Source organism: Oncorhynchus clarkii, chromosome 3, assembly GCF_045791955.1.
Source record: "Oncorhynchus clarkii lewisi isolate Uvic-CL-2024 chromosome 3, UVic_Ocla_1.0, whole genome shotgun sequence".
Taxonomy (NCBI): Eukaryota; Metazoa; Chordata; class Actinopteri; order Salmoniformes; family Salmonidae; genus Oncorhynchus; species Oncorhynchus clarkii.
The window spans coordinates 50,796,491-50,809,180 of record NC_092149.1 but is presented as its reverse complement, the minus strand read 5'-3'; the positions used below and the strand labels follow the sequence as shown (position 1 = coordinate 50,809,180).

The following is a 12,690-nucleotide window of genomic DNA, read 5'->3' as shown; positions in this document are numbered from 1 at the left end:
ATCTCTGTGGCAAACTGTCTCGCCCAACGTCTCAGGAGATAGTGTTTACTCAAACAGCTCACACAGTTTAGGTTGGGAGTTATTGCTGTGAAATGTCCAACCTGGATGCACCACCTCGGACGGAACTAAAGCAGGGAGTGTAATCATGTCTCATAGCAAGTTTGCCGCAATAACAGAACCATTTTTGGCACATTTTCTCTGTTGCGGTGTCAATCCATAGTCAATGCATGTTTATCCAGCGCTCCCGGGAGGAACCCAGCGTCCACGACCTCTTTCGTATTCAGAGAGGGAACTCTCCCAGTCCCCTTTTTTTGCTCCCTCACGCCCCTTTGTCCACAATTCACAGCACTCCTTTGTAATGAGATGCTAATCCTCTGTAACTTATTCCAGTGTTTGGGAGAAAGAAGGCCTTTATTTATTCAGTGTCTATCTGTATACATGTTTTGTGTGAAGAGGTCTCAGGTCTTCATCCGACATTATCTGCATTTGAACGAGGCGCGTGGTTAAAGGTGACTTCTCCTGAGCATCATTTTACCTACTTGATACGATGCTGGTTTCGGATTGATTTTCCTTCCTTAACTCAATTGATCCAGCGGGACGTTTAATTATTCAAGCAAAAAGTACATGATATTAATCTTGTGGACGGCTGAATAATTCATTTTTGATTCGTTGTTCGTTTGCGATCCAAATCTAAAATAAATATTATGCTCCCAAATGTATAGTTTTTAAACATTTGTTTATGAACAAACGTTACATGCCACAAACAGGCCCGTTTTCCCCCCCTGAAAGATGCCATGCACCTTAACACAGAGATAGAGAGCAGTGACTGGCAGTCCAGTTCTGTCGGTGCCTTGTGATGTCTACCTTTATTAAAGGGTGAATCCATTGTGTAAAGGTGCTCTTTCTGAGTAGGAAATCTGCTTGACTTCAATACAAGCGGAGTCAGAGGGGCAGGAAAGGAAAGGCAGATAACGCCCCCCTTTTGGAACACTCCAATAGCATATGGAAAGTTGGCACACGGAGTGGCTCCAATTTAGCTCCCGAACCAACTGGTCCAGCACAGAAGTGGACAGCAAGGGACAAGCGCAATCTCGCTGACCACTCTGTTTCCCACTGAGCTCACTGAGTACCGCTTTGGGAAGAAAAAGCTGTGCCTAGGGGCGTAGCGCACATTCAAATCAGCCGTTCTACTCTCCTTTCTACTATAGCTGGAGTGTATAATCATAACATAGTCATGTCTAGTACTCCGCTGATATCGATCCATAGCTGTTGCGCTTCCTCAGGAGCTGTCAAATAATACCCCAAGCTCTCTACAGAAAGTATGATAATAGCTATTAGATCATCAATATTCCAGAATAAAATGGATTCACGAGCATAAATGATATTGTCAAGGCCTCTTTCGGGCACAAGGAGCCGACAATTTTTTTTCTACAATGACAAGTCTCGTTCAATATATCTCCATCTCACTCCTATATCTCATGTCCTATTGCACATTATCTTCCCTGATGTCCCTCAATGTCGTAGTGATTATTTGTATATTAGCGTATTACCTCAACTTGCTAATTAACTGTCAGTTAAGAGATATTATAGCTAATATGGGAAAGAATACACAAGCAGTCTCAGGGGAGAACTTTCATTATGGTACACCTACTAATGAAACATTAGCATCCTGTTAATTTCCCATAGAACTGAGTCGACGGTGAAGGTCGAAGACGAAGGGAAAAAAGTGTGGTGATTTGTGAGTGAAGCGGCGTGACATTTATTTCTTCCCTGGACATTGGAGATCTGTTTCCGAAGCATGCTATTATACCGTCCTTCCTTTACTCTAACGCTCTGTAAACAAATAGCAACCTAATCCATGTATAGTGCACTACTTTTGACTACAGCCCTATGGCAAAGGCCATGGGGCCCTGGTCAAAAGTAGTGCACTACCATATAGGGAATAGGTTGCTATTTGGGGATGCTGCCTCAGAGAGAATGTCAAGGACACACGTAAACATGGACAGAAAGGGATGCCATACCTCATTAATGGCCATATTTATTCTAAGTGACGCCCTTATCACGGTGTTTGTTATGAAATGGATGAGATCACAAATTTGAAAAGATCTATCTTTTTTTTGGTGTGTCCCGAGGGCATTTAGAGGAAAAGCGATTTACATTCTTCTCCCAGGAAAGGACATATGATCTTAACTTATCTTTAGATGAGAAAATCACAAACGGAGAAGCTCTAATTAGAGTATTTACATTCAAGTGCTCCTATCAGCTGCACACACACACACACGCACATGCGCACGCGCACACGCGCACGCGCACACCCACACCCACACACGCACACGCGCATGCGCGCACGCGCACACCCACACCCACACACACCCACACACACACACACACACACACCCACACACACACACACACACACACACACACACACACACACACTGTGCTGATCGTCAAAAGTGCTGTGAATTTTGCTGTTAAAATAAGTGCTTCGTTTTATGCATCTCACCATCAACAAAATACAAGGTGCTTCTTCACAGATTCTGCTCTGATCTTTTAAAAGAAAAGTCAGGCAGTCATGTGTATTGGATTTCACCGACAGTATCTAACTGGTGTGATGTTGATATTAAAAGGTGAAAAATATATGATAAAGATGTGAGCCGAGACAAACCAGTAAGCTCTTCACTTGGCATACGTTTTCAGAAACAGTGTTTGGTGGTGGGCAGGACTCTCCCATGTCCAAGTATCTCTTTTCCCCCTTTTAGACTTCCAACTTAGGTCCTCATGAAGAAGAATGTTCCTATGGTCATGAGGGGAACCCAGGACATGAGGACAGTGTTGCTATCAATGGCCAAAGGGACTTCCCTCTAGGGACAGCAGTGTTAATCGGAGCCACTAGGTCCTCACCCCACTGGATCAATGTCAGCAGACATTTCCTGGTGCGTGCCAAGTTATCTGTGTTTCAACTTTAATAGGTTATTGAACGGAGACGTCATTTAGGGAGCAGGGCCGTATTTCACGTTATTGACAATGAGATGCGCAAAACCTTCTCAACAGCATACATTAGGATAAACAGAGTAAATCTTGACAACACTGTCAGGGAGGAGGAGTACAATAACATAGACAACAAATAGCACATCAAACCCTGCTATTAAAGCGAGGAATGCCGCTTATCTGACTCATTAAGACAACAAAAAATGTACAATCAGAAAAATGTGGTATAATTAGTTTAGGTAATAACATACGGGGAGGATGATTAGCAGAACTGAAAAACTATTTCTGAAGGACATGTCCTCCTACTTCAGCCGGGTTCATGTGAGTTCAATCTAAATCATTTCTGAACGTCAACACTGAATTAAAGGCCATCCTCCTAAATGCTGCTGGATGCCCTTGCTCCATCACATTCGGTCACAACCTTGGATCCAGACATGATCAACAGCATATCAACAAATGTCACTTCAAGAGACGGTAATCCAGGAGCAGCATCCTAAATGACACACTATTTCCCATATACTGCACTTCTTTTGACCTGGGCCCATAGGGGCCTATAGGGCTCTTGTCAAATGTCGAGCACGGTACAGGGAACATGGTGCCATTTGAGACGCACACAAGGTGAAAGCCCTGTGTCAGGCAGACGACGAAAAGGCCAGGAAGAGTAGATCAGACCATCCCACCACAGCCCAGAGGGACACGGTCCGGGCCCTGTCCGGCCAACCCAGGAACCAACCAAGCACAGTAATGGTCTTGGCTCCAGTCGTGTAATCTGCTGCAGCACCAGAATTAAACGGTTTGTTTACTTTAAGTTGTGTAAATGTGTGTATATTCACAACAAAAAGCATTTATTAATATCATATTGGAATCTATCAAGAAGTAATTTGGTTGCTTTTTTAGTGCAGTTCCTTCCACTGTAATGTATTTCCTGCACCTCAAGCACTTCATAAGTGAAATGTACTAGCAGGATGACAAAATGAGAGGTGGGAAATCAAGCACGGAGATAAATCAGGTGGCAGTTTTGTGCGTCTGAAGGTCGAGTGGTTTGTCAACATCACATCTCCACATCTGGCACATGGGGAAATTGTCTGTCTGGAAAGATTAGCCTATGTACAGAAATAGAAATATACCAACGATCGTGAAAATGGGCATAACTTTATTCAAGGTACTATAAAAACCTTGTTCAAGTAACTACCTTCAGAAATTCTCTCTTTACTTTGTTTGAATGTATTCAATCCCTTTTTTCATTTTTTTTATTATTGTTAGGTATTAGTAACTAAAATACCTTCAAAAGGTTATTTCCATCTTTACTTTGTTGAAATATAATCCCTATTTTTCCACTCAACGTAACAGATATAAATTTACAGTTACCGTGCACCACCATATAAATCTGATGTTCTAAGTTAGGGGAGGAAGGGACAAAGCTGATGTTAGGGGAGGAAGGGACAAAGCTGATGTTAGGGGAGGAGGGGACAAAGCTGATGTTAGGGGAGGAAGGGACAAAGCTGATGTTAGGGGAGGAAGGGACAAAGCTAAATTCCCTTCGGAAACTAAAAAAGGGTGCAAACTTTGCACTATAGTGTAAATGCTTATTAAATCAGGCCGTAGTGGTTTCCAGAGTCTAGCCTATATTGCACTATACGCAATTACAAGGAATACTTCAGGCACACATTTTGATCACATCTCTTAGCAAAGGATTGCTACGATGGCAACTGGGAGGAATCCGCGTTACCGTAATGGCATTCTCCATTACACTACGTCACCGTATCGTTCAGAAAGCTTTGACATGACTCAAAAGGGATTTCTATGATTACACAAGACGTCTGTGCGGGGTCAACCCCAGGCAGTGTATTTGCAGTTGTCTCAAATGTAACCGTCGTGAACCATTCCACAATCCGTTAACAGCCATTTCAAATGTAGCCATAACACTATGGTTTTACCAAACCTCTCTCACGGGGGAAGGGGTTCTAGGTTCCGTGTCGTCTTCGGGACACTGTTAGGGTTTAATAGATCGGAGACAGAATATCACACCTGGCACCCAACGGCACTGCGGGTCAATAGAGGGCATACCTGGTTTGCGGCAATCTTTTGAGCAATAGTGGCAAATATGCAAAGAATGATATACACTCGGCACAGCAATTGAGATCAAATGTTTGCGAAATCCCGCATCGATAATGTATTGCAAGTGTGGGGCCAGGCCACACGCGAAAGATCAGCGAGGGGGCCGAGCCAAGTGACATTAGACATAATTCAGGACGCAAGCCAATTCTCCAGCCAAGCAGATACACCAGGCACGGGCAGTTCCTCATGCAGACACAGATAGCGCTGGGGGTAGATATGCTACCGTGACATTTGTGCTCCTTGCTATTTCCTGCCGCTGAATGGTAGTCCGAGTGATCAATGACATTTCCAATGCAAATCGCAGCCACAATGGTTTCTACAGTTGAAATCTCTTTGAAATGTTCAAATGTGCTGCCTCCTTCAAGGTAATTAAGTGATACTGGTAAAAGGAAATGAGAGGCACACATCCATTATCTGGTCTAAAAGCAGGCTTGATTCGTTTTTCACACGCATTTCCACTAATGTATTTCGGGGACTCTCACGGCTTGCTCCCCTGAAGAAAGGAAAGAGTTTACAGTGCATCTTTGGTCAGCAGCTTTCGTCATCATCACCTAGGCTGCCACCCAAATGACACCCTATTCTCTATATCGCGCATTACTTAGTGCACTATTCCCTATATAGTGGACTACTGCTCACACAAAGGGAATAGGTAGCAACTTGGAATGCAGTCTTACTGTATTCCCGATGGAGACTGTAAGCACCGTTTTTGAAAACATACATAGAGAATGCAGAGTGTATTTTCAGCCCACTATTGTATGAGGTGTGGAAATGGCTGCTCATGGTTCAATGGGTAGCAGTACTAGACCATTGGAGCACCCTTTACATGTAAATGAGGAAAGGTCTGGCATATTGACCGAGTTTGGCCAACAACTCTGTGTTTCTTCTAATAGAAATGTTCAAATCTAACTCGAACATGGGCTCTGGCAGCACTAACAAATGCAGCAGAGGCTCGGCCCAAAACACAGCAACCAGATAATTAGTCACACCAGGCTTAAGGGCTGGGAAGCAATCTGACTGAAGGATTTATCGATCCATTGGAAGGGGGAGGGCCACAGAGTTAGGGGTTATTATCAATCTTGTTGAATCAAGTCCTTCAGCCGGTGATGAAACACACACACACACACACACACACACACACACACACACACACACACACACACACACACACACACACACACACACACACACACACACACACACACACACACACACACACACACACACACACACACAACCAACAGCTTGGTGTACTAGTTATCAAAAGGAGACATATGTGTATGTGAGTAAAGACTCCCAGAGGTTAGAGGGGGTTAACTGCACCAGAGCATTAGAAGCCTTTATCGTGGAGTTAAAAGCCATCCCTAAGCTCTAGCTTCATCTGATATACAGCCTAGTGCTCCAAACATTGCAGAGGTAAGACGTTTTAAATGTGATCAGAAATGATTAAAAAAAGCCAAATCCCCCCCTTAAAAAATAAACTGTTTGGTTTTGTATCATACAATAACTGGTCACAGGTGGGATTTATCTGATTGGATGTTGATGATGCATATCGAGTAAAGCAGCCGACCAATTTTATTGTAATTCATCTCCAGCGAGTGTGGCAGCGTGGAGGAGGACAGTATGTGGGACAGGGCTGGAATAGGTTCCACCGACTGTACTCTTCACATATCCCCCATTAGAGCAGCATGATGTGGGATCAACTGGGGTATTCTTTACACGTGTAGGAGCAATAACTACCCAGACTGTGCATTGGTCTGGCGAGCTGCTCATATCCCAACCGAAGACGGGCTCTGAATTCAGAGTGAGTCTGTACATCAAATGTGGAGTAGCATGTTAAGCTGCAAAGACTGGAGGGAAAGAGGCCCACAGCAGTGGAACTGGATTGGCTAATTGACAGGCTGTTTCAGATGGAGCTCCAGAAAAGCGGTCACTTTCCCTGGTCCCCAGTCCTCTGTCTCTATCAGGGGGCTGGAGGGATGCGGGGAGGGGCGCGGGGGGGGGGGGGGGGGGGGGGGCAGACGCTGAACCCACTGGGGGGGGAACTGTCATTCACATACTCCTGCGCGTCATGTGCAGCACTCACTCCAAGACAAAAGAGACATGCCACCCCGGGAGAGAGTGGGTGCCAGCCACACAGAGACACAACACAGAGCACCTGTTCATGGGAAAACTTCTCGCAGGACGACACAAAGGAATCAGATCTAGAGAGTGCCTTTTGTTGTTGACTGGGAGTTTTTGCCTATAGGAAATTCACTGGAGCTTGTATGAACAAAGCCCCCAGATCTCAAGTTAGGCAGTTGTCAGCCTCGGTAAGGATCAACAACAGCATCACCATACATGCTTGCCGAACCCTTCTGCATACTATTGATTTGCATCATCCTTGTTCCAACCCTTAGAATATGATCAAAATAGATGAGGTGGAGATCAAGAATAGTCAACCATTCAGGTTCACGTCGTTACATTTTTTATTGTCTACTAAAACACAGCAGCCTCTCAACATAGACTTAACACTCAGGAATGACAAACTGCAGACGGGGGACCTTTAATGGCGACTGCGTTAACCCAGGTTTCATGGGTTGCTGCACACCATTACAAGTCCAACGCCACTTAGTTAACCCCGTGAATATATGCAGAAGGGTTCTGTCCTGGCTGAGAGATAAATCTGATAATGCAGCTGCAAACAGAGCCGACAGAGAGCAAACAAATCCAAAATATCCTGTTTAAAAAGCCAAAGGCTCTCTGCCAGATCCACACGATAGCGCCACACAATGAATGAACAATTATCCTGAGGTTACAAAAATGAACAACAAAGCGTCAGGACATGTTGAGTTAGCTCTATCTGGTGCTGATGAATTCATCTGAGTCAATAATATGACTTTTTTTATTATTAAAAAATGGCAGAAAATGCTAGTCAAACAATGCTACCAATCAGCAAAGGTATCGAAGGGAAACAAATCATTTTGATGCATAATTATGTACGATCGCGTCCTAAAATCGATCATCTATTTGTTTTTCTATTTGTTGACCAGTCAACACATTCTTAGATTCAATATGAAACAACATGACCTCTATGGAAAACAGGTTGGTGAATTGAATATGGACTGGGAATGGCTAACATTGGGTATCTGTACAAATAAAACAATACGACTACGCTAGTAGCTGCCTTTTTCTTTGCATTTTTCCTTTCAATGCAGAAGAACCGCTCCTAAAAACACACCTATCAATCTTCTGAGAAACAGGTCTTTGATAGTCCACTTTCATCCAAGGTGTTTCTGACGATACGGTTCCATGGAGCTACTGTGTTTGGATGACAAAGACACAGGTTTTGAACTATGCCTATTTTCCTTCAACAATCATTTCACCAGAATGTATGATAAATTGCTATGTATCTCTATCTTGGTAGGGTCTTGAGTGCCTCGAGCGCAAATGCATGGTTTGAATTCCTTTTTCCCTTTCCAATTATTGCTTTTCAAAGCACACGATTCAGACGCACAGTGACACACTTATTTTTCAATAAAATGTTGTGTTTGTGTCTAACTTGTGACCATTCAAGTGTTGTGAGAGACCATTTCTTAAAAACAGTAGAAAAAGAACAAAACAAAATGGCAGTTTCAAGGTAGTATCTCTTTCCTGCAATCAAATGACCTAGTGGCTTCATGGGTAGAATGTATTCGTATTTCTCATCATTTCATAATTAATCAACATTATTTCAAACAATCCGCTGTTTCTATGTCAAACGCTTTTGTTATATTTCAGTCTTCTTTGGTGTATATACTGTAATGTCTAATATTGGGATGCAAACTCAAAATTGAATACATTTCAACTCCATATCTGACATGGTACAGATTAGCCCATAACCATGTGTGTGAGTTGAGTACACTTTTGTTTCAAAGTAGATTTGTTGGTGATTTGTACGTGACCCTGATTTACCCGACTGCAGTAAAAGGATAAAGACAGACGGAATGTTTCTTGAGGTAAAAAAAAAAAGGAAACGACAAAGGCCTTGTGATGAGGCTATTCATCAGACTCTTCTCCTGAGCACCATCTTAGTCATTACCGGAACAAAACATCTGGAGACCTCCAAACGATCCACTGAAACTCACAACGCTGTGCAACTAGGCAATCCTGCTAAATGCAAATCAATGAGAAGAAGAAGAATGAATGCGTGTACAGAGAGAGATGGAGAGCGCACGTGTGTGTGTGTGTGTGTGTGTGTGTGTGTGTGTGTGTGTGTGTGTGTGTGTGTGTGTGTGTGTGTGTGCGTGTGTGTGTGCGCGTGTGTGTGTGTGCGTGTGTGTGTGCGCGTGTGTGTGTGTGCGCGTGTGTGTGTGCGTGTGCATGCGTGTTAGTGTATTAGTGTGCGTGTGATTGATAGCATTTCAACTGTAATAACCATGCTTCCATTGAGTTAGTTTAATATTCAGCCTTCGCTACTGTGGTGCACACTTTTGTTGCTCCATGCACCTCAGAGGCACGCACACATGAAAAGTGGAGTAAATGCCGTGTGAAAGAAACTCTGTGGCTGGGCTTAACATCTGTTAGCTAGCTAGAGCACATCCCTCACATCCAATCCCTGTCTGCCCTCACTCAGAGCTCCCAACTCAGGCTGACTGGCTCCTCACACGGACGCTCCCTCCAAGTTCTGCTGCCCTTGGGGGTGCAGTAAATGACATGTCATGCGTGGAAGAAGTAGGAAGCCTGTAACAAATCTAACTGACAGCCCCCCCCAATGCCGACCACAGAGCTATACAGAGAAAGAACAGCAACTTAAGGAACTTTCTATGGGATCTTAAATCTGTGCTGAAGTCACTCCCCATCCAAAAGATCTAGCAAGGTTTCAACAGCTGACACGGGACAGCCCCGTTCCTGGACGTCGCGATCCTCCCCTAATTAATGTACCGCGCGAGAAGTGACTGTCAACGTGTCAGAGGACGTTCTCATCAGCTGGTGTAGAAATACTGTAGCTTGAACCCGAGTGCATAACAAACTGTTGGAATCACATCTCCACAGCTGCCAGTGTTTTGCCATCTTTACCCATCTTTTTGCTCCCCTAGGATGCATGGCATTTTCCTTGGCATGTCAAAATGTAAAATGTAAAATCTTACTAAATGTACATGTCAGTCGGTAGTAAAATGTCTATGTGAGTGATTCTTTAGGATCAGAAATACTACGAAGAGGAAAAAGCTGCCTATACATTGCAACAGCCACAGAAATCAGGGAGGACACGTCATTATTTCCTTGGTCCGTAACTTGGCATATCAAAGGTTAAAATTGTGTAATACCACGATAAGAGAGAATCCTTGGGTCTCAGGAAGGTGAGCATATCAATGTTCAACAGACCCTATTAACACTTGACACCAGTACTTTATCATCACTAAAGCAATTGCATATTCCTGTTCCTCCTTGAGAGAGGGAAAAAAAATCCATCTCCTATCAGGACTGTGGCTTTAATAAATAGTGCACAACACACACATGCACAACACACACACACAGAGAGAGAGAGAGAGAGAGAGAGAGAGAGAGAGAGAGAGAGAGAGAGAGAGAGAGAGAGGACATGACTGGATGTGAGAGAAGCTTATGGAAATGGTTTAATTCCTTTTAGTCAATCTGGCTAATGCAAAAATCATGTATGTCTGTCTCTAAATATTTCATCCTAACAGCAGCGAGATTGAAATACAACATTGGTGGAACATTACTCCTTCCCTCCTGAAAGGTACAAGAGCTGTGAGAGCTAGGGAGCCACAATCCCAGACAGAGAAAGAGAGAGAGGGCGTGAGGGAGAGAGAAGTTTAGCTTTTAAAAGGTAATTTTGTGGCCGTGTTCTCTCTCAGTTGCAAACAATTTTCCTCTTGAGAGCAGCCAGAGCCGTTGTTCCATGCCGTTACATTCTCAAACGCTAGGAAATCATTAGAGAACTGTTGCTCCCCTGTATATGACGAAAGATAACAGAGACACAGAGCTCTGAATCCTATTTATTTAAGCTTTTCCCAGTAAAAAGCACATGGCTCTTGAAGTAACACTAAAACACAGAGAATTTAAATTACACTGCCTTTAAAGTACATAGCCGACTCCAACATGTATCTTTCATGCCTCCAGGTGCTTTGCAAAAACAAGAAAAGTGTCCAAAGATCTGTGTTTTTGATCAAATTGCAGAATATTTAACTTCCAAACACATGTGTACTTATTTTTCTAATGCCCTGTGTTTTCAGTATCTGTAATGTTTTTTTAGTTCAGAAGAAGCCGGAATTAAATGTTCTTTCTCAGAACAAGACACAGGTATGTCAGCTACTTTGGGAAACTTTTCAACTTACCACAGAGAAGTCCTCAGCAGAGCAGTTCTGTCCACTGAAGTTGCAGCTCTTCAGCATCTCGTCCAGCTGATGTCCTGTCCGGTTGAAGATGTCCTGCATGTCCGGCGCAGGATAGTCCAAATCGGTGGGCTTGTGGCCATCCCGGTTTTTTGGTGGTAGACCTGTGAGGTTAGCCAGGTGGTAGATGTCGGCGTCGGTGAGAGCGGAGAAGCGGAAGCGGTTGATGTTGCAGATGGTCACAGCGGGAAAGACCATCTCAGGGCTCGCTTCCTCATTCAGAGCGGTGACGTGAGGGTGCTCCAGGTAAGAGATGGCACACTTTGCCGCCTGGTACAGAAAGAGTGCCAGAGAAGCCAAAAAGGCAAGTGCCCAGAGGGTCTGCCGAATGCCCAGGCGCCCCGAGACAAAGATGTGGTTAATCCCGTGGAGAGAGCTGGAGTTGGCGAAGCCGACCAGGTCCTTAGCTGGAGGTGAGCAGCTCTCCTCAATCAGGCTCTCCTTGTCCCCATCCTGCTTGCCTTTCTGCTTCTCATCCTCCTCTGCAAATTTGATTTTGCAAACAAATTCGATCGGCATGTGGGCAGCCAGCTCTGCGTTTGGGGTTGTTTTGATGACAGCTGTCAGCCCTGATCCACTTGTCCCGTCTTCTCTGGCTGTTGTCCTCAGAACAGATTACAACTCCACAAAGAAGAAGAAAAAGGCACGAGAGAGTTGCTGTTGCTGCTGCTGCTGTTAGTGCTGCTACTGCTCCTGCTGCTGCCACTGACTGCCACTGCTCGTAGTGAATAGTGCTGCTGTGCTGCTGTTCTGGATGCGTGTCTCAGTACTTGATCATCTCGCAGAGTCTTGCTTATCAGCAGTAATACAGCTGTCAAAAAAAACACCCTTGCTCTCCGCTTCAGACCCACAGATGAAAATGCAGCATTTTGAGTCAAGCTAAAAGAGGCAGGGGGCTACTTAATAATTCATGAGAAGGCAACACTGTGATTATTTCCTCTTCACTGGCGCGGGCTGCAACTTCCCCCGTTGTACGTCACTGTGCTTCCCACAGCCCGCTCCTGCTTAATCCACTTGTTTGAAACGGTCTTACTCCTTGACCGTAATAAGTTAGGGTCGAAGGTTGTTCTGCCAAACATCCGGTGCTTTATGAGAATTGCAGGGTGTCACTAGTTTTTAATGCCCCCCCCCACCTCCTCAGATCCCCAGAGAATGCCTAATTAGAACAATGATGAGGAGTGAGAGAAGTGGAAAGGAGCACCAGGCAACTCCT

The 12,690-nt window shown here is 44.3% G+C and overlaps 1 protein-coding gene across 1 annotated transcript in view; it reads right to left on the bottom strand.

Annotated features, from left to right (window-relative positions):
* Nucleotides 1-12,167, bottom strand: part of LOC139396904 (acid-sensing ion channel 4-A) — a 94,521-nt gene extending 82,354 nt beyond the window's left edge. The window contains exon 1 of the mRNA XM_071143836.1: nucleotides 11,421-12,167. Coding sequence (XP_070999937.1) covers nucleotides 11,421-11,996 — 576 coding nt within the window. The 5' untranslated portion in view covers nucleotides 11,997-12,167. The remainder of the gene's footprint in view (nucleotides 1-11,420) is intronic.
* Between the last annotated feature and the right edge of the window lie 523 nt (nucleotides 12,168-12,690).